Source organism: Capricornis sumatraensis, chromosome 10 (genome assembly GCF_032405125.1).
Source record: "Capricornis sumatraensis isolate serow.1 chromosome 10, serow.2, whole genome shotgun sequence".
Lineage (NCBI taxonomy): Eukaryota > Metazoa > Chordata > Mammalia > Artiodactyla > Bovidae > Capricornis > Capricornis sumatraensis.
Genome location: NC_091078.1, coordinates 31,537,390 through 31,557,834, shown reverse-complemented (window position 1 = coordinate 31,557,834; position 20,445 = coordinate 31,537,390). Strand labels below are relative to the sequence as shown.

At 37.5% G+C, this 20,445-nt stretch overlaps 1 protein-coding gene across 1 annotated transcript in view; it reads left to right on the top strand.

Moving 5' to 3' along the window:
* The first annotated feature begins 7,188 nt into the window (after positions 1-7,188).
* CSGALNACT2 (chondroitin sulfate N-acetylgalactosaminyltransferase 2) overlaps positions 7,189-20,445 on the top strand; it is a 28,857-nt gene continuing 15,600 nt past the window's right edge. The window contains exons 1-5 of the mRNA XM_068982349.1: positions 7,189-7,849; positions 9,900-10,116; positions 11,494-11,599; positions 14,792-14,966; positions 16,556-16,650. Coding sequence (XP_068838450.1) covers positions 7,189-7,849; positions 9,900-10,116; positions 11,494-11,599; positions 14,792-14,966; positions 16,556-16,650 — 1,254 coding nt within the window. The remainder of the gene's footprint in view (positions 7,850-9,899; positions 10,117-11,493; positions 11,600-14,791; positions 14,967-16,555; positions 16,651-20,445) is intronic.

Genomic DNA, 20,445 nt, shown 5'->3' with positions numbered 1-20,445 from the left:
TTCCATCCTGAACACTGGGGTAAAAAATATGTTTAGAAGAAATACAATAACTTTCCTAGTTTGTTGAGTGATTTTATCAGGAAATGGTGCTGGATTTTGTGAAATGTTTTTCTATCTATTGATAGTCTTATGGGGTTTGTCCTTTGTTCTATTGATGTGGTGTATTGCATTAATTGAGTTTCCGATGGTAAATCCAGCTTGCATTTTTGGGATAAATTTCAGTTGGTCATGGCATGTGTTGACAGATTTAGTGTGCTTATTTTTGTTGAGGATTTTTGTGTCTGTATTTATAAGGAATGTTATTTTCCATTGATATCTTTGTCTGGTTTTGATATCAAGAGTAATACTGGCCTTATGGAGTGAGTTAAGAAGTATTCTGTTTTTTGAAGGATTTTGTGAAGAATTGATATTAATTCTTATTAATGCTTGAATTCACTGGTGAAACTATCTGGTTCTGAATTTTTTTTGGTGGGTGGTTTTTTCATTGCTAATTCAGTCTTATTATAGATCTATTTATATTTGCTGTTTCTCCTGAGTCAGTTACAGTAATTTGTCTAGGAATTTACCCATTTCATTCAGTTTTATTTTAAAGCAATTTAAATAATAAAAGAAATCTTGAGGCATTCCCTGGCAGTTCAGTGGTTAGGATGCTGTGCTTTCACTGCTGTGGCGCAGGTTCAGTCCTGGTCATGGAACTAATAATCCCACAAGGTGTGTGATGCAACCAAAAGAAAAAAAAAAAAGGAAGAAAGGAAGAAATCTTGTAATTATCCATGAAGTTAACACTTCGTGTTTCTTTTACATTTTCTTTCTGCTTAAAGGACTTTAGAGCAGGTCTGATGATGATGAATTATTTTTAACTTTCTAATGTCTAAAAGTTTTTGGCCTTTATTCTTGAAAGACACTTTTTTATTTTTCCTTTCAGTTTCATAAAGACATTGCTCCATTGTCTTTGTTTCTTGTATGTGTTTGATGTGTCTTTCTCCTAGGGTTCATTTTAGGGTTTTCTGTTTATCAGTAGGATTTAAGCAGTTCAATTATCATGAGCCTTACTTTAGTTTTCTTTGTGGCTTTTGTATTTGGTATTCATTGAGCTTGTCGCATCTATATGTTGATAGTTTTCATCAAATTTGGAAAATTTTCAGCCTTATTGCTTTAAATATTTCCCCTAGCCCCCTCCCCCTTCTTTGGAGACTCTGTTGTTGAGTCACTAAATCGTGTCCAACTCTGCGACTCCGTGAACTGCAGCACAGTAGGCTTCCCTCTCTCACTATCTCCCAGAGTTTTCTCAAACTCATGTCCATTGAGTCAGTGATGCCATCCAACCATCTCACTCTCTGTTGCCCCCTTCTCCTCTTGCCCTCAGTCGTTCCCAGGACCAGGCTCTTTTGCTCTTCACATCAGGTGGCCGGATTGTTGGAGCTTCAGCTTCAGCATCAGTCCTTCCAGTGAATATTCAGGGTTGATTTCCTTTAGGATTGACTGGTTTGATCTTCTTGCTGTCCAAGGGACTCTTAAAGAGTCTTCTCCAGCACCATAGTTAAAAGCATCAATTCTTCAAGACTCAGCTTTCTTTATGATTCAGCTCTCTAATTATATATATATTAGGCTGCTTGAAGTGGTCACACTGGCTCCTTGAAGCTTCAGTTAAGTTCAGTTGCTCAGTCATGTCTGACTCTCTGTGACCCCATGAACCGCGGCACACCAGGCCTCCCTGTCCACCACCAACTCCTGGAGTCTACCCAAACCCATGTCCATCAAGTTGGTGGTGCCATCCAACCACCTCATCCTCTGTTGTCGCCTTCTCCTCCTGCCCTCAATCTTTCCCAGCATCAGGGTCTTTTCAAATAAGTCAGCTCTTCACAACAGGTGGCCAAAGTATTGGAGTTTCAGCTTCAGCATCAGTCTTTCCAATGAATATTCAGAACTGATTTCCTTTAGGATGGACTGGTTGGATCTCCTTGCAGTCCAAGGGACTCTCAAGAGTCTTCTCCAACACCACAGTTCAAAAGCATCAATTCTTCAGTGCTCAGCTTTCTTTATAGCCCAACTCTCACATCCTTACATGACCACTGGAAAAACCATAACCTTGACTAGATGGACCATTGTTGGCAAAGTAATGTCTCTGCCTCTTAATATACTGTCTAGATTGGTCATAACTTTCCTTCCAAGGAGTAAGTGTCTTTTAATTTCATGGCTGCAGTCACCATCTGCAGTGATTTTGGAGCCCCAAAAAATAAACTCTGACACTGTTTCCACTGTTTCCCCACCTATTTCCCATGAAGTGATGGGACCAGATGCCATGATCTTCGTTTTCTGAATGTTGAGTTTTAAGCCAACTTTTTCACTCTTCTCTTTCACTTCCATCAAGAGGCTCTTTCATCAAGTGACTCTTCTTCACTTTCTGCCATAAGGGTGGTGTCATCTGCATATCTGAGGTTATTGATATTTCTCTGGCAATCTTGATTCCAGCTTGTGCTTCCTCCAGCCCAGCGTTTCTCATGATGTACTCTCATATAAGTTAAATAAGCAGGGTGACAATATACAGCCTTGACGTACTCCTTTTCCTATTTGGAACCAGTCTGTTGTTCCATGTCCAGTTCTAGTTGCTTCCTGACCTGCATACAGGTTTCTCAGGAGGTAGGTCAGGTGGTCTGGTATTCCCATCTCTTTCAGAATTTTCCACAGTTTATTGTGATCCACACAGTCAAAGGCTTTGGGATAGTCAGTAAAGCAGAAATAGATGTTTACCAGGTGCTTTATTCATGTTTTTCATTCTTTTTTCCTTCTACATTTTGAACAATTTGTTATGTCTTCAATTCATTAATAGTTTGTTGTGAAATATTTAGCCTACTGTTAATCCCGTTCAGTGTATTTTAAATCTCTTACGTTGATGTTTTCATCTCCTTAGTTCAATTTGGGTCTTTTTTTTTTTTTTAATGTCATTTGTCTCTCCCTATGTTTTTTGAACATGAGTGTCATTTAAATACAGTTGTAATAGCTTTTTAAATGTATTTCTGTGAATTCCAGCGTCTGTATCTTTCTAGGTCAATTTCAATCATTTCTAAAATTATGGATTGCATTTTTCTGTGTATGTCTGACCATTTTTGTTTGGATGTCAAAAAATTGAATTTTATTTTACTGAATGCTAGATATTTTTATATTTCTATAAATATTTGTGAGGCTTGTGCAATTACATGGAAACAACTTGATCCTTTCAGGTCTTGCTTTTAAGATTTGTTGGCAGGATCAGGTCCATGTTTAGTCTGGAGCTAATTATTTCCCACTACTGAGGCAAGACCGTTTTGAGTCCTCTACCCAGTCAGTGCCCATGAATTTGAAGTTTTCCAGCCTGTCTGGTGGGAACGTGCACTGTTCTGGTCCTGTTTGAGTGCTGAGCTCTGTGTCTCCTCATTTTTGTGTTCTTCCTTCCTTAGCTTCAGTTAGTTTCTTTGCATGCCTGCCCTCCTCAGTGCTCTGCTGCACGCCCACAGGGTGTCCTCTGAAGATCTCTGGCCTTCCCTCCCTGTGCAGCTCTCTCCTCTGGTACTGTATCCTTTGAACCTAGTTGCCTTGGTCTTCTCAGACTGTCAGCTTCCCCTCATCAACTCAGGGAGTTAGCTGGACTCTGCTTAGGAGAGGACTTCCTGTGCTATGGTGTAGAAACTAAGGCAGTTAGCTGTGCAGGCACTTGTTTCTTGTTCTTCCAGAGATCAGTGTACTTTATTACCTAATGTTCAGTATTTTGAAAATCATTGTTTCATATATTGGGTTTATTTTTTAATTGATTTTGTTTGTGTTTAGTTGTTTCAAGTGTGAGAGTTAAATCTGGTCCATATTACTTCATCTTGGCTATAAGAGGAAATCTCTTTAGTCTGTTTTAAAGGGTAAGAATTGATGGCTCCTAAACTTTCTTTCTGGGGCTTTCCTGGTGGCTCAGTGGTAAAGAGTGCGCCTGCCAACACAGAAAACTCAGGAGATGTGGGTTCGATTCTTAGGTGGGGAAGATCCCTGGAGTAGGAAATGGCAACCAAGTTCAGCATTCTGCCTGGAAAACCCCATGGATACGGGAACCTGGCAGGCTTAGTGACTGAACAACGGCAATAAGGACTTCTTTCTACTCCAGAGCTCTTTGATTTTGTTTTACATCTGTGACAGTTCCATTTCCCATTTCCACAATATCTCACCTTCAGAATACTTAACTGTCTGCTGTTGGTGCTTGGAACGTTGCTTGGAATTACCTTTGGGTTATGAATGAATCTTGTTTATCATACAAACACACTACTGCAGTGATGGCAGTCAGGCTGTAACAGCATGAAAATGGATGTGTTCTCTAATACTGTTCTTAACATATTTAGAGCTGTCATAATCCAGTATTTTAGGATGTTGTTAAAGAATTTCTTTCAGGAACTAGGTAAATAAGACTTATTTGGAATGCTTAAAGTAGAATGCTGCTTTTATGGTTAACAACTACGGAGCTCTGCAACTAACATTTATATTCTAAAGTAATTACAACAACTCTTTCATTTCAGTGGATAATATTCAGCATAAGAATACTTAACTGAAGATAGGCATGTAAGATCTCTCAGACCTATATTTTGCTTAAAGGAAAGAGAAAGATGACCTTGGCTTAAATGCGATCACTTAATAGTTATGTTACCATATTTAAATTAAATCTTTTCATTTCTGGACCTGTTTTTCCTAGACAAAATGGAGATTAAAACAGCACTGTTCTGAAAGGATGGCATGAGAAATGTATAAAAATATAAATCAGTATTTTTTCAAGATTTTTGGATCACAGCTCACTTATAAACATTTTGTGTGGCTAGCTCATGCATATGTGTGTATGGATTTACAATACAAAATTTGCTCCTGTACATAATGTATGCCAATATTTCCTGTTCTGTTTCATTGAAAAGTAAACCTTAGGTGCATGTGGGTGCATTCACTTGGATTCAACTCTTTGTAACCCCGTGGATTGTACTCCCCCCCAGGCTCCTCTGTCCATCGAATTTTCCAAACAAGAATATTGGAATGCATTGCCATTTCCTACTCCAGGGGATCTTCCCAATCCAGTGATCAAACCTGTGTCTCTTGGCGTCTCCTGCATCGGCAGGCCACTAGGAAGCCATTAATGGATGAGATCTCAATTTCAAATATACTGTCTATATGAAGAAAGAAATTATGAGGCATCATATTAATGAAAGGTTGAAGTACTTAGATTTTTTCGTTCAAAATATTATCGAGTTTGAAGGTGAAGTCACTCAGTCGTGTCCAACTCTTTGCGACCCCATGGACTGTAACCTACTAGGCTTCTCTGTCCATGGGATTCTCCAGGCAAGAATACTGGAGTGGATTGCCATTTTCTTCTCCAAGGAATCTTCCCGACCCAGGGATCGAACCCGGGTTAGCTTTGCATCCTTATTTTTTACTTAGTTTTCTTAATACTGATTTTTTTCCTTATTTTTCTATATCACTTAAAATAAGATTTAAAATCAGTAAAAAAGATGCCATCATAGTAAAATTTACTTGTGAGTTAAATTTTTAAGGATACATGGTTATCTTTTGGTTAACTAAAGTAATAAATGGCTAAGGATTGTAAAGTCCATTGTTTGTGATCCACTAGCCCAAAGAAGTTTGAATCTATCCTACATTTTGTACAGAGATGTGCCATGGTGGGGGGAGGGGGAAATCACAGCATTTTACACAGAAGGCATCCAGACTTTCCAGATCAGTAGGAAACTGATGAGGATCAACGTTGCCCAGTGACTTTCTTCCATAGGTTCTGCTGCAGTGGGCGAAACCAATTCTTTTAAAAGCTGGCTGTAGTATCACACATATTCTTCTTGACAGACACTTCTTTAGTAGAGTAGCTCTCTCTGCAGTAGAGGCCTTCCCTGCTTCCTGTCTCCTAGGTTTAATCTTCTCTGTTTCTAAAATTAAGTATCCTTAAAGGTTAGAAAGAAACATCGAAGAGCTCACATAACTGGTTGTAGTATGAACGATAGCATGTAATTCTGTAAATTTATAATGGATTCTTTGGAGAAGGGAATGGCAGCCCACTCCAGTATTCTTGCCTGGAAAATTCCATAGACAGAAGAACCTGGTGGGCTACAGTCCATAGGATTGCAGAGTCAGACACAACTGAGCAACTAACCCACCCACCCACATAATGGATTCTTTAATTTTTTTCCTGCAGATAAACATGTTCATGTCTTTATATAGACTCCAGACCTTTCCAGACTTGTAGGAAATCTGTTGCTGTGTAATACAGTGGAAAGAATTATGTGATCTAATGCTCAAATAATCTACTGGAAGAAAGACTTTGGATATAAAAATGTTTCTTAATGTGTTTTCCACATGTCTGTGACCTTCTGAAATTGCTTCCCCACGCTCACTTAATTTTAAGTCTTTTAGATTCACTAAGTTGAGCTATAGAAATTAATAAAGTAGAATGCTTAAATTGAATAAACAGTAAGAAAATCTCTCTCTCTAGAAAGCCATTATCAGTATAACAAAAACAATTCAGCTCCCAAATGGTGATATATTATAATTGGGAAATGGTGGGTTAATTGAAATGTTAGTATAGAGTTATACGTGATGTAATTTACAAATAGTTAGGGACCGATATAATCTGTGTAACACAAACTATGCTAAACATAATTTTAATGTTTCCTTGATTCATTCAAGTTATGGATATGTAGATATTCTGGTTGAAAGTATTTCATATATTTTAGTGTTTCAGAAGGTATTTTTCTTAATACTTTCTCCCAGCATTAACTGAATATTATATAGTATATTAGTGGCTCTCATGGTGCTCTGCCTATGATTTCACATAGCTAAGCTTACTAAAGCTGTCAACAGTTTGATATACTTAAGGAAACAAAATTCTGATTGATTCTGATGTGTTTCTTTCAGAAAAATCAACACCCATGGATTTTATCTGACTGTGTAGATCAGGTTTTTTTTATTCTGGATATCACGGTAACAGTATAGGAAATATGCATTATTTCTCATGTCTGCAAGTAGTCCTCACTGCTGAAGGAAGCAATTTTTTAAGCTACAGCCAAATTCATTTTGGTACTTTTTATGGAAATCTTGATTTTGTTTTTACTTTTTTATAACCTTTTGCAAAAGGTATTAACAAGCAAAGAGCTCATCTCATTAGGCAAGTCCACATTAATAAGAATGCCTAGAAGAGGGTTGATTCTTCACACCCGGACCCACTGGCTACTGTTGGGTCTTGCTTTACTCTGCAGTTTGATATTATTTTTATACCTTCTGGAATGTGCCCCCCAGACTGATGGAAATGCATCTCTTCCTGGTATCATCGGGGAAAATTATGGTAAAGAGTATTATCAAGCCCTCCTACAGGAGCAAGAAGAACATTATCAAACCAGAGCAACCAGTCTGAAACGCCAAATTGCCCAACTGAAACAAGAACTACAAGAAATGAGTGAGAAGATGAGATCTTTGCAAGAGAGAAAAAATGTAGGGGCTAATGGCATAAGCTATCAAGGCAACAAAGAACAAGCACCTAGTGATCTTTTAGAGTTTCTTCATTCACAAATTGACAAAGCTGAAGTTAGCATAGGAGCCAAACTACCTAGTGAGTATGGAGTCATTCCCTTTGAAAGTTTTACCTTAATGAAAGTATTCCAGTTGGAAATGGGTCTCACTCGCCATCCTGAGGAAAAGCCAGTTAGAAAAGATAAGCGAGATGAATTGGTAGAAGTTATTGAAGCTGGCTTGGAGGTCATTAATAATCCTGATGAAGATGATGAGCAGGAAGATGAGGATGGTCCCCTTGGAGAGAAACTGATATTTAATGAAAATGACTTCATAGAAGGTAATGTGAAAAATGTGTTGATCCGTTAACATTAGTATGACAAAATTCTGTTATTGTATGCTGATAATATGTCAGAAAAAGTTATAATGTGATCAAAATAAAATAGAAAATAAGAACCAGGGAAATAGAATAAGTCTAAGCTTGTATAGCAGAATACTCCCCAAGTTGAACGGCTCTTAGGGTTGTGTGTGTATTTGCATGTATATGTATTTGCATTTATCTCTGAACTGGTTTTGATGTTCCTTTTTTATATTTTTTAAAATGTATGAACTAAGGCTCAAAATTTGAAAACCATTTGCTAAAGGAAAAAAGAACCTAATTAAGATTAGTGGTAATTCTGTATTTCGAGTGGAGGAGAAACACATGTCAGAACATCAAGGAGGCATACATAATTTTGAAAAGCATATTTGGCATTTGGAAAAGTAAAGAAATAAACCCATTTTCTTAACACAGACTGCAGAAAGGGCATAGCATTTTTATATGTCAAGATGGGACACGACTCAGAAGTTGAGGAGCACTCATATACATTTAAGAAATTTGTTGATTGATATAATTATAGATTATATCAGGAATAATTATAGGCCCTAACCCATCTCCATCTTATACCCCATGCTAGATATTTAGTTGTAGGCTTAAGGCCGTTTTGAATACAAATATTTCTTAAAAGTTCTCTTTGCATGATTCTGTATGCCACATGTAGTTTTTTGGGTTTTGTTTTTTTCTTACCCCAATCTTCATGGGTATCACTTGCTATAATATAATACCTTCAGCCTTTGGAGGCCGTCACCAAGGGCCTTGTACTTTTCTGTGGCATTTTAGCTATCTTCTCCGTATAGCCATCTCTTTTTACCCCGTCACTTCCTGCAGTTTTTGATGGGTTGTTTCTTTCAAAACTCCTGTAGTTTTTCTGCAGGCTCAGCTTTTTATCTTTTCACTCAGTATGTTTATAGCTTATGGCAGAATTGAAAGCTGCAGAGGAAGTAACTAAGATATGTAAAATGTCTTCGTGTCTTCTTAAAAAGAAAGGAACCTATGCCAGTTTTATATTCTGTATCTTCTGCTTTTTTTTTTTTTTTAAATATAATTCTCCTGGGATTCTGTCACTTACAGGATTTTTCTCCGTTATGGAACATATTTTGTCCCTTGGTTTTCCTCCATTGCTCCACTTCCCTCATCAGAAAAATAATTACGGACAATGATTTAGTAGCTCCTGTCCCTCTGCCAGACTTCAGCTTAGATGTCACTTCTTCTGGGGAGGTCATCACCAACCTAAAAGTTTAAGATAACAGTATTCCTATATGTTCTTATAATCTCTACCCTGTGCCCCCTCTCAGAGCACTGTCCTAATATACCGCATTGCCCATTTCCTGATTTGTAGTTCTGTTAGACTGTAAGCCTCAGGAGGAAGCTCTTGTTCACCATTTTATTTCCAGATATTGGCTGACTGACACATCTGTAGGTCTAATCTCTCTCCTGAGTGTCACACTTACAAAATCAGATTGCCTAATAGACTTCCAGGCTTTTCTCCCAAAGGCATCTCAAATCACCATGTTTAAACTTACACTAATTTTTCTTCATCTGACTTCATTCTGTTGTGTGTTTGCATGTGTATATCACTATATTATTATTTCCTTTTTCCGTCTCCATTGCTAGACGGAACTGGGACCATGTAGCCATCTTTATACCATTAGTACCTGACACAGAAGTTTTGACTTTCAAGTCTAGAATTTAATATTGCTAGAAGTAATTTGTTTATTTTCATCATTTGGTTTATGTGTTGATAGATTCTGCTATTAAAAAAAAGTCATGTAAAAAGGAATCATCATCATTTGGAGTAAATTTTATGGGTTGAATAATAGAGCAGAATATTTTTTTAATCTTTTAAAGTAGCAGTTTTTACTGACTGTATCATGGGGATAAAATTTTCACAAATGTATAAAAGCTGTACAAGTCTGATTTCACACTTTTGATCGTTGAGTAAAGTCAGTAGTCACACTGAATTTGTGAGCGTTGATATGGAGACATCTTTGTTCCTAATTCTTTCCTTTAGGTTATTATCGCACTGAGAAAGATAAGGGCACACAGTATGAACTCTTCTTTAAGAAAGCAGACCTTATGGAATATAGACACGTGACTCTCTTTCGCCCTTTTGGACCTCTCATGAAAGTGAAGAGTGAGATGATTGACATTACTAGATCAATTATTAATATCATCGTGCCACTTGCTGAAAGAACTGAAGCATTTGCACAGTTTATGCAGAACTTCAGGTAATTCCCAGAGCTTAGTGATTTGGCTAAGTGCTCCTAAAAAAAAAAAATTTTCTTGCCATTTTATTTAGTTTACCTTCACTGAGTAGGGTTACTTAGAATTGCAGAATAATTTTATAGGCTTTGGGGAACTTCATGTTTTTGATATTCCCTTTATTCTTAAGGCATGTATAGTATATTGTGTCATTGACAATTTGAACTGTGAAGTAAATTGAGGGTAACAACTATTAGGGACTAAATTTGATTACTTTTATAATTGTGTTTGAATTCATTTTAGGACAAGTTGAATTTTTAAAAATAACTTTATTGAGGCGTAACTTATATACAATAAAATTGACCTGTTCCAAGCATACAGGTTTCATGACTTCTGACAAATTTATACATTCTTGTAACTGCCTTTCCAATTAAGATATAGAACATTACTATCTCCTCAGAAAACTCCCCTGAGAACAATTTGAATTTCAAAATTGGAAGAAAAGACAAATATTCAAGTAAAAATGGGAGAATGTTATTCTGTCTTGGGAAGCAGAGATTGTAATGGTTTTAAAAGCATTTTTTTAAATTATTAAATTTGGATATTTTTATATGCTGAAGTGTTAAAAATTAACATCTATATATTAGACTTTTTTTTAGACTTTTGATTTGAGAAAAGTTTTGTTTGTTTTTTTAATTTAATAATTGTCATGTTTTTAATACTTTAATATGGTAGTCTTAATTCTTTGTAATCCCAATTTTTGTTCTCATTGGAGTTGTTGGGTATAAAAACTAGTAAACACGATTCTGTTACAGAACATCTAGAAATCATGCTTCCAAATGAGTTTTGCCTTTTTGAAATTGCTCGCTTGAGATCTGATTTCCTAAAGCATTTTTAATTGCCTTCTGGGAATTACCTTCAGATGCTACATTTTTCTCTACAGTTAATACTCAATCATGACAAATATTTATTCCTTGATGATAGGTATAATTTCTCTAATTAGGTAGTCTGAGGACAAAATAAGTTTTGAACTAAAACTTGAGTTATTTATTTGATTTTGAACTGATTGTACTTAATTCTTTGAGTAGCTTATAGTTTGGTTCTGAAGGCAATACCAAAGCAAAAGTTCCAAAAATGTTTCAAAATATGGCAGCTTCTTGGGCTGCTTACATTGGCTCTCCAAGTGTTGCATTCATTTTGACATATATGCTGTTACACATTTGCTGTGATGCCTTTAATAATTCAGCAATATTGCCAGTTTTATATTTCCTTAGTTTCATGTGATTTCATTCTAAATGAGTAATGCTTTATTTGTTTTCTTGTAAAGCTTCGTATGATTGCCTTCTGAATGAGTAGTGCCTTCTGTATTTTCCTGAATGAACTTTATTTTTCAACCCTGTCAGGGATGTATGTATTCATCAGGACAAGAGAATTCATCTCACAGTGGTGTATTTTGGTAAAGAAGGACTTTCTAAAGTCAAGTCTATCCTAGAATCTGTCGCAAGGTTGGTGAGCCATGTCCACATTGAAGTCTTGTATGTATAATAGCAGAAGAATGAGAAGTTCAGATACTTAATGAATTAATAATTTTGAATAGTTGCTGTTGAAAGTTGGCTAAGATGTGAGTGGTTGTGGTAGTAAGTTCCTTGTTTCACCCCTAAGTTTATTCATGCAACTCTAATGACTCGTCTTCCTTAACCTCAGCGTGGCATGATTAGGGTGCTCTTACTCTGTGGCCCACTCACCTTCTTTGCATTTGCCTCCATGCACTCTTCATTTCCTTCTTTTGAACTCTTTACTTTTTCTAAATCTAATCCTTTCACTTTGATATCATCCCCTAAGCTTGTCTCTTACTTGCCACCTTTCTTTCCTTCCATTTCCCTAAGTTCTTTCCCTGCAAATGATGCTTAGGTCTCCCCTATCTTTCAGAGACCCCCGCCTGACTGTGCAGTACCCAGTAACTACCACTAGGTTTCTGTCCTTTCACAACTAAACCTCACAGAACAGTAGTTCTCTAACCAAGCAACTCATGTAGTACCTGGCACATAGTAGGTGCTCAGAGGTTTGAACGAATGAATTAGTCATTCCTTGATACTCCATTATTAATTCCGTAGCTTCTCTTCCTTTTCATCTCTACGTTATGGGCCCAGAGTTATGACCTAACTGCCAGTTTCAGCCTTTTCTCTGTCATCCTCTTTGACTGCTTTCTTACACTTGATACCTAACCAGTATTTCCTTCTTGAAACTCTCCTCTGATGTTTGTAAAATGTATATATTTTGTAAATGTAGATATGTTATAATATAAGATACTAGGTTGATTGTCTTTTCTGACCACATCAACCCTGTATCCTTTACTTGCTTCTTTACCTTTCTGCTAGTTGTGGCCACTCCCTAAGAGTCCAGCTTTGGCCGGCCTTTCTTCTCGAGTCGTTCAACTAACATTCATTGAGTCCCACCGACTATGTTCCAGGTACACTGCTTGGGAGTCTTGACTGGGGTGGTTGGGATAGGACTGGGCACAGAGGAGGGAGTGCGCTCCCGGTCCCAAAGGGACTCAGCATTGGGGTATGAAAAACACTGTCTTCTCCTTCCCCTTCGCCAGCTCCTCCTCCTGATGGCCCTCTTTCAGTTCACACTAAGCTCGTTCTCATAATCCCTGGGCTTGATGTCTGAGAGCAGCATCTTTCACTCATTCTTTCCCTGTAATTAGTCAGTTTCTGCACGCTGCCCAGGACCTCTGCTCTGCCCTTTCCTTGCGGCTGCCACCACCTTAACCCAGGTTCCTTTCCCTCCTTACCATTTTCAAATCACTTACTAAGTGCCAGTGACTGATGTTAGCATCACGGAAGTTGCATTAATCAAGACTCCTCTGTGGCAGATGATGGAAACTTATTAACTTACTCTGAATTTACTTGAGGAAAATGGGAGTGTTATTGAAGAATCTTGGCTAACTCCCCAGATTAAAGGAATTATTAAAACCAAATTTAATGAAGAATACCAAAACAGCTTTGGTGTCTCAGTGACTGGGCTCAGAGACTTGAATACCGTCAGAATTCTCTTGTCTTCCTGTCTGTTTCTCTCTGCATGTTGACTTCATTCTCCTGTTGCAGATTGGCTCCTTGCACATGTGAGGTATATGGCTGTTGGCGGCTCTGGGCTCACATCTTCTCGGCTTTGCTGTCAGAGAGGAAAGAGCTTTCTCCCAGGTCCAGTTGAGAAAATCCCAGGGAAGGACTTTTGCCCAGTCTTGAGCCACTTACTATGGCCAGGTGGGGTGGGGATATTTGGATTAACCCAGCCTGAGTCTGGCTCCCTGCCCCTAGGAAGTTACTGTGGTTGGTATATTCTATGATTAGTTCCTCCACTTGAGCCTGGGAGTGAGAGGTGGTGATTGACAGTTTCCTCAAAAGAAGAGAGAGATTTGCAACATGTCGGGTGGAGGGGCAGGGGCACTCAGAGTCCACTCCATGCCTTGTTTGAGCCTTGGCATCCATCTCTCCAGTCCCCATTCTATCCTGTTGTAAGAGTAATCTTTTTAAAATGTTCCTTTTTGATCCAGCTATCCCCTAGTGCAGTAGTTCTCCAACGTCAGTCACCTGGAGTGACTTGTCGCGAGAGTCGCTGATGCTTGTCTCCTTCCCTAATATCTGATTCGGGGGTCTGGGGTGGGGCCTGAGAATTTGTGTTTCTAACACGTTTCCAGGCAGATCTGATGCAGTGGGTACAGTCCATTGGCTGTGGAAACCACTGCCCTTGTGGAAAAACCCTGACTCCTCCTTGACTTCAGAACACTAACCAAGTTCTTTAACCTCTCCTCCTCAGTCTGACCCTTTTCTGGTCTTCTCTCATTGTTGCCATTTTTATCCCTGTGTTTCAGTCTGATTTGTCTGATTACTGTTCTTTAAAAAGCTTTCTACTTTCTTACCTCCTTGCCTTTGAGAATAATTCATTGGAATGACCTTTACATTCCCCACTGAATTCAGTATTTTAACCAAGACATAACTTAAATTCTGCTTCTGACATCTTTTCTAACTACTACAGACACAAGCTGTCTTTTTTTCTCGAACTGCACTTCATTCATTCAGTCAGAAAATACTTATTGAACTCATACCCTGTGAGGAGCACTGTCCATAGTAATGAACAAAACAAAATCCCTCCTCTCATGGAGCTTACATTCTAGTGGGAGACACTCGAACAGACATGTCCGGTGATACTGAGGGAAACAACGCTGGGCAGAGGGATGAAGATTGAAGCAAAGGGAGGTCAGGGCTACTTCACGTGTGGTGTGAAGGGGATCCCCCTGATGAGGGCACATTAGAGCAAAGGTCTAAGAAACTCGAGAAAAGGATATTCTTTGTATGTATCATTCATGTGGATTGCGTTATTTATTACCAGACACTATGATTATTTTCCCATGTGTATATTTCTTAACGACCCCAATAGGTTTTTAAGATCCTGAAAGGTAGTGGCCTCTCAGCACATACTAACTTCACATCACTAGCATGTTGCCTCAGATGTGGGCATTTAGTTGAATATCTGTCCCTGATGATACAGACATTTAAAGCTGATGATTTCCCTGTATCACTATAGACCCAACATAATAAATACCTGAAGTGTAAAGTATTTTTTTGTTACTTGTGTTAACAGAGTCAACTTCAAGTGGGACTTACCATTTGTTGTATGTGTTTTCCTCATAGTGAGTCTAATTTTCACAATTACACCTTGGTCTCACTGAATGAAGAATTTAATCGTGGACGAGGACTAAACGTGGGTGCCCGAGCCTGGGACAAGGGAGAAGTCTTGATGTTTTTCTGTGATGTCGATATATATTTCTCAGCTGAATTCCTTAACAGCTGCCGATTAAACGCTGAGCCGGGTGCGTAAAATGTTGGCAGGTGAATTGAGTGTAAAATTTTAGAACATTCAAGTGTCAGCGCATTCCATATTTTGAATCAAGTTTTTTAAAGTTATATTTGGCATGATTTAATTGGAATATTAAGTAGGAAAGTAAAAATTTGCCCCTCTGAAGTTCATACCCCTTATTATTTTATGGCCGGATTCCAGTGTATACATTTGAATCCAAATAAACAAATGCAAAGAAATAAAAAGTCTTGAAATTGATTAAGGAGGAAGTAGAACTCATCAGAAAAAGCCAAGCAGTGTGATGTGTGTGAGTCAGAAGCAGTCTTCCTCAGGCAGGTGGTGCCAACATGCATGTAGGCGTGCACTCATGAAGTCTAGGTACAGATGGTGCTTGGGCAACTGCTGTGCACTTGGGGATGACTACTATACTTTGTTTTATTTGTACGTGTTTCAAAAATGTTAAGAGCAAATGACTTTTATATATCAGATATTATTGTAATGTGATAAGGAGGTTTTTCTATATTAAAAATTCTCATAGTGTATGTTTTTTATATAGAACTACTCAGATCATGCGGGTTATCTTCTTGCGAATCATTTTGGTTAGGGTTGGTTGTCAGGAACTCTTTGAGACTCAGGGGGATAAATGAGGGTTAGATTTACTTTTTTTCTAGCAGATAGCAGGAAGGCCAGAATGTGGCAGTTGAAGATGTATTTACTTAATGTAGAAGAAATATTTTATCTGAAGTATTTTATATTCATTTTAAATTGTTTCTTTAATGTAACAGAACAATTTGCCTTGGGGAAATTGAGCTCCCCTTCCCTACATGGTTTAATGAAGATGAATGAAGTCTGCTGGGGATCTTGTATTAAAAAGACTATCACGTTATTTACAGGGTCCTTTGCAGTTTCTGAGCACTGTATATTACCATATCTGATTGAAGCCAGTCTCAACAGGGTGTTCTCTGTTGAGGGGAGATGGGCTAGCTAGTTAGCCTTAATGGTCTCTTCAGTGCTAACTATTTGAAAGCTAATAACAAGGCCTTTTGAGGGGCCATTGGGTACTTAAAACTCAAGTCTTCCCAGGTTTTCCAAATCTTGTTCAGATCTGTCTGCAGTTCTGTATTTTACTTATTTTCTGTATATCCATTGTACAATATCCTCTGGATTCACTGTTTCACAATTCATTTTGAAGGATGGATTTAATAGACGTTTGGGAGTTTCTTGGTGATTGGTTAACCTACATCTGTTACTGCTAATTCAGTGAAATAATGATTAATAAATGGCTCACCTCATGAACAGCTAAGAGAATACTTTTGAGCATCTCCTCAGAGTAAAAGGGAATAAAGCATCTTTTAGTCTTTTTTTCTCTATTCTTTTGCAGGGTTATAGTTTCATAGCCTGAACTACTGATGCATTGTAAAATCATTATCATGATCATCAACATGAGGTTTTAGTAACCTGAACGTTGATAGAATGCAGTATTAATAAAATAAAATCATCATATGTAATAAAAACTTTAATGAAATTGTAGTAGATATTGCAGTAAAGATCAGTGCTTTATTTTATTCTTTTTGTGGTGTAAATGTATATTTTCATTTATAGGTAAGAAGGTGTTTTACCCTGTGGTGTTCAGTCTTTACAACCCTGCCATCGTTTATGCCAACCTGGATGTGCCCCCACCTGTGGAACAGCAGCTGGTAAGACTCTTATGGTCAATTATGAAAAGCCTCAAAGATCCTTGCTAGGTTCCTTAATGTTTGTTTCACTGGTAGAAAAAGTTTCAATTAAAAACTATAGTTACTATAAACACTTTTCATAGTGTACCCTCCTCCATAACATGCTTTCATATTTATTATTTCAGAATTGTGTCATTCTGGCAGGGATGTTGGGGATGGAAGAGAAAAATTAAGGCTACAGAGAAAAATGCATGTTCTAGATTATGAAAAATTTCTAGTCATTTCTACCAAATTACTTTTAGTGATACTAAAAATAAAATTTAATTTTAAAACCTTACTGAAATTAAAACTACTAAATAAGAAGGAATAGTATACTATGGGAAATTACTTAGAAAGTTTTAGAATGGGAATGCCATATATCAGAACTTAATAGTTATTGACAAAGTTATACAAATTTTGAAAAAAAAAGTCAAACTTCTATGGAATAATTCAGATTTACAGAAAAGTTGGAAAAATAGTATAGAGAGTTCCTGTACTTCACCCAGTTTCCCCTAATGTTAGCATTTTACATAACCATGGTTCATTTGTCAAAATTAAGAAACTAACATTGGTAAGTTACTTCTAACTCCACTGTAGATTATATTAGGGTTTCACCAGTTTTTCTACTATAGTCCTCTTTCTGTTCCAGGATCCAGTCCATAGTACTTTGCATTTAGCCTAATCTTTTATTGTTATTAATAACATTAAGAACAAAAAGGAAACAAATAAACTAAGAAGATAGTTTAACCTGTTTAAAAAATGAAAAATAACTCCAGAAAAGAAGTAAAGATAAAAGCAGAAATTAATGAACCAAAAATAATAGGTTGTCACACATAGCTTATTCTTTATGTGCAGGAAGAAAATAATCATAAAGTTAGGTGAATTCAGGGTATAAAAGAAAATACAACATAGGAAATTAGAATAAGACATTACAAGAAATCAATCTCATATAGTAAGTTTTTAAAAATTCTAACTAGGAATTCCCTGGTGGTACGGTGGATAAGAATCTGCCTGTGGATTCAGAGAACACAGTTCGATCCCTGGTCCGGGAAGATTCTTCATGCCTCAGAGCAGCTAAGGCACACACCACAGCTACTGAGCCTGTGTACTGCAGCTGCTGGAATCTGTGCTCCTCAACAAGAGAAGCCAGTGCACTGCAACGAACAGCAGCCCTCACTGGCCGAGCAGAGAAAGGCCACACACAGCAATGAAGATGCAGCACAACCAAAAAAAAAACCTAACTAAAAGGAAAAATTTGAAAGTTTATAAAATATTAACATGAGCTAAATTCATGTTAGTATTTTATAAAAGCTCATCTTAGTATTCTATAGATAAAAGAGGTGGAAGCTCTTAAGAGATTAAGAGCAACTAAAAATATAAGAACAGTTATCAAATAGTTAACCTCCATATATATATATATATATGTATGTATGTTTCACTGTTGAGTTTTTCCAAACTTTCAAAGAACAGATAATATTAGTACCATATCATCTGCCTGCCAGGTTCCTCTGTCCATGGGGATTCTCCAGGCAAAATTACTGGAGCAGGTTGCCATTTCCTCCTCCAAGGGATATTCCTGACCCCGGGATCAAACCCAGGTCTCCTGCATTGCAGGCAGGTTCTTCACTGTCTGAGCCACCAGGGAAGCCCATCTTTATAGCAGTCCCTGGTAAAACAGGTATGCATAACATACATGTACACAGATGTCTACTTTATCTGTAGGCCAGTATTAGGAATATAGATACAAATGGGGTCAAAATGACCAATTGGGCACCACATCTGCTTTCTCTGACACTCTAAATCCTTTGTAGAGGTAAATTATCAGAAATGAAAAGCCATATTAGTATTGGAGAATGAGAGAAGTGCTATTGGGAGATCTAAACTTTGAGAACTTTGTATAAGATGACAGTAGTTGTCATAGGATTGGTTACTGGAGGAGAGAGCAGTCTGGAACATATTTAGGAGAACAATGACAACGAGGCTGCCTTGCATCCTCTGAGCTCATAGAAGACAGCAGTGGTGGCGTCTGTGTGCTTCTCTGGGAGGTGTGCTGAGCAGCATGCATCACAGGCATCTCACAGGCTGAGGCAATATGTTTGGTCCCTGGAGCTAGAGAGGCAGGATAGAGCCCTAGGATTACTGATTATAGGGTGGATGGGGAGCCGCAGACTCCAAAGGTGAACTGCTACTGGCACATTCTGTCCAAGGCCATGTTTAGCCCCTTCTTCACTGTTATTGGAGATAGACCTTTGTAATCATAGCTAACAACCATGGTTTTTGAACAGTGATTTTTGAAACAAAAATGAGAAGCAGTTAACCACAACTAGCCAAACAGTTGAGGGAAACTAACACTGTGAAGGAAGACCAAATTTGAATAAAGAGAAAAATTGACACATGAGAATATGAATAGAAATAGAAAACAACTTTAACTTAAATATATCTTTATAAGGAAATTAAAGAAAATGTTAATTTCATAAAATTATTAGCATTTGTTACCAAAAATAGACTTGGAACTTGCAAAAATATAGAACTCAATAAGTAGGGTGAATAGCAGAATGATCACAGTTGAAATAGATTTGTAAACTAGCAGACAGGCCAGCTGGACATGTAAAGACCAAGAGGCAATGTTAGAGAAATATCAAGATATGGGAAATCAATTCAGAAGCTCTAAGACTGTTAAATAAATGGAGTTCCAAAAGGGAGAGAAAAGAGAGAACAGAGTGAGGAGGAAATAGAAGAAAACATCAAAGAACTAGGGAAAGAGAAGTCTTCTGGCATTTGAGAACAGAAGGGACAATCCTAGTAGTTTCCAGAGATGCTCAAAGGAGCAGAATCTAGCTTATCTACAAAGGAATAATAATCAGGTTGGCACTTGCAGCCTTTGTGATAATATTGATACTAGAAAATACTAAAGAAGTCCCTTGAACATTCTAAAGAAAAATAACTTCAATTATAGAATTCATATTTGACCTGTTTGAAAGCAAAATAGACATTTTTGAACACTGAAGAACTCAGTTTAACTATTTTTCAGAGGCCTTTTCTAATTCAGCAGAATGAAAAATCAGCATATTGAAAGAGGAAGACCTAAGAATAAGAGTGGTCAACAATAAGAACCCAGTAAAACTTCTTTAATTAGTTTCTTTAAATAGTTGATGGAACACATAATAAAGTTAAATAGCAATTTAGGATTAAAAAGTCAAAAGGTATATACATGGTATAATATGTGTATTACCTAACTCTGTCCCAAGATACCCAGAAGCAGTGGCATCCTTAGAGTATTAAGCATCCTTAGAGTAACAGCTCCCAGATGTTAGTGCTGAGATGGGTGGTAGAGGAGCCCAGAACATCTTGTAGCTCTAGAAAAAAAAGACGATGGTATATGTCAGAGGGATGTAAGACCCTGAAAGAGCTCCCAGTGGCAAAGCTGGAACAGTTTGAGCAACAAACTAGTACTGGATTATAACACCAGCATAAAATAAATATCATGAGTCCATACTGATATGAATAACTTTGTGAGTGAATAAGGAGATAAATAATAATAATAAATGACAGATTGATAGGTTGATTAGATTAGATGGGGGTTGGAAAGGGACAGATCTTCCAACAGAATTTTAAAGAACTCTTGTAGGTACTCCCTTTTCCACAAGATGGAGCTAGGTGACTCACTTCCAAAGAAACAAGTAAGAGAAAAGTTTTTCTTCTTAACTTTTCAACAGAGAAATCTGGCAGGCACCACCTTTAACTAAGTAATGAAGGTTAACATCACTAGTGTTGTAC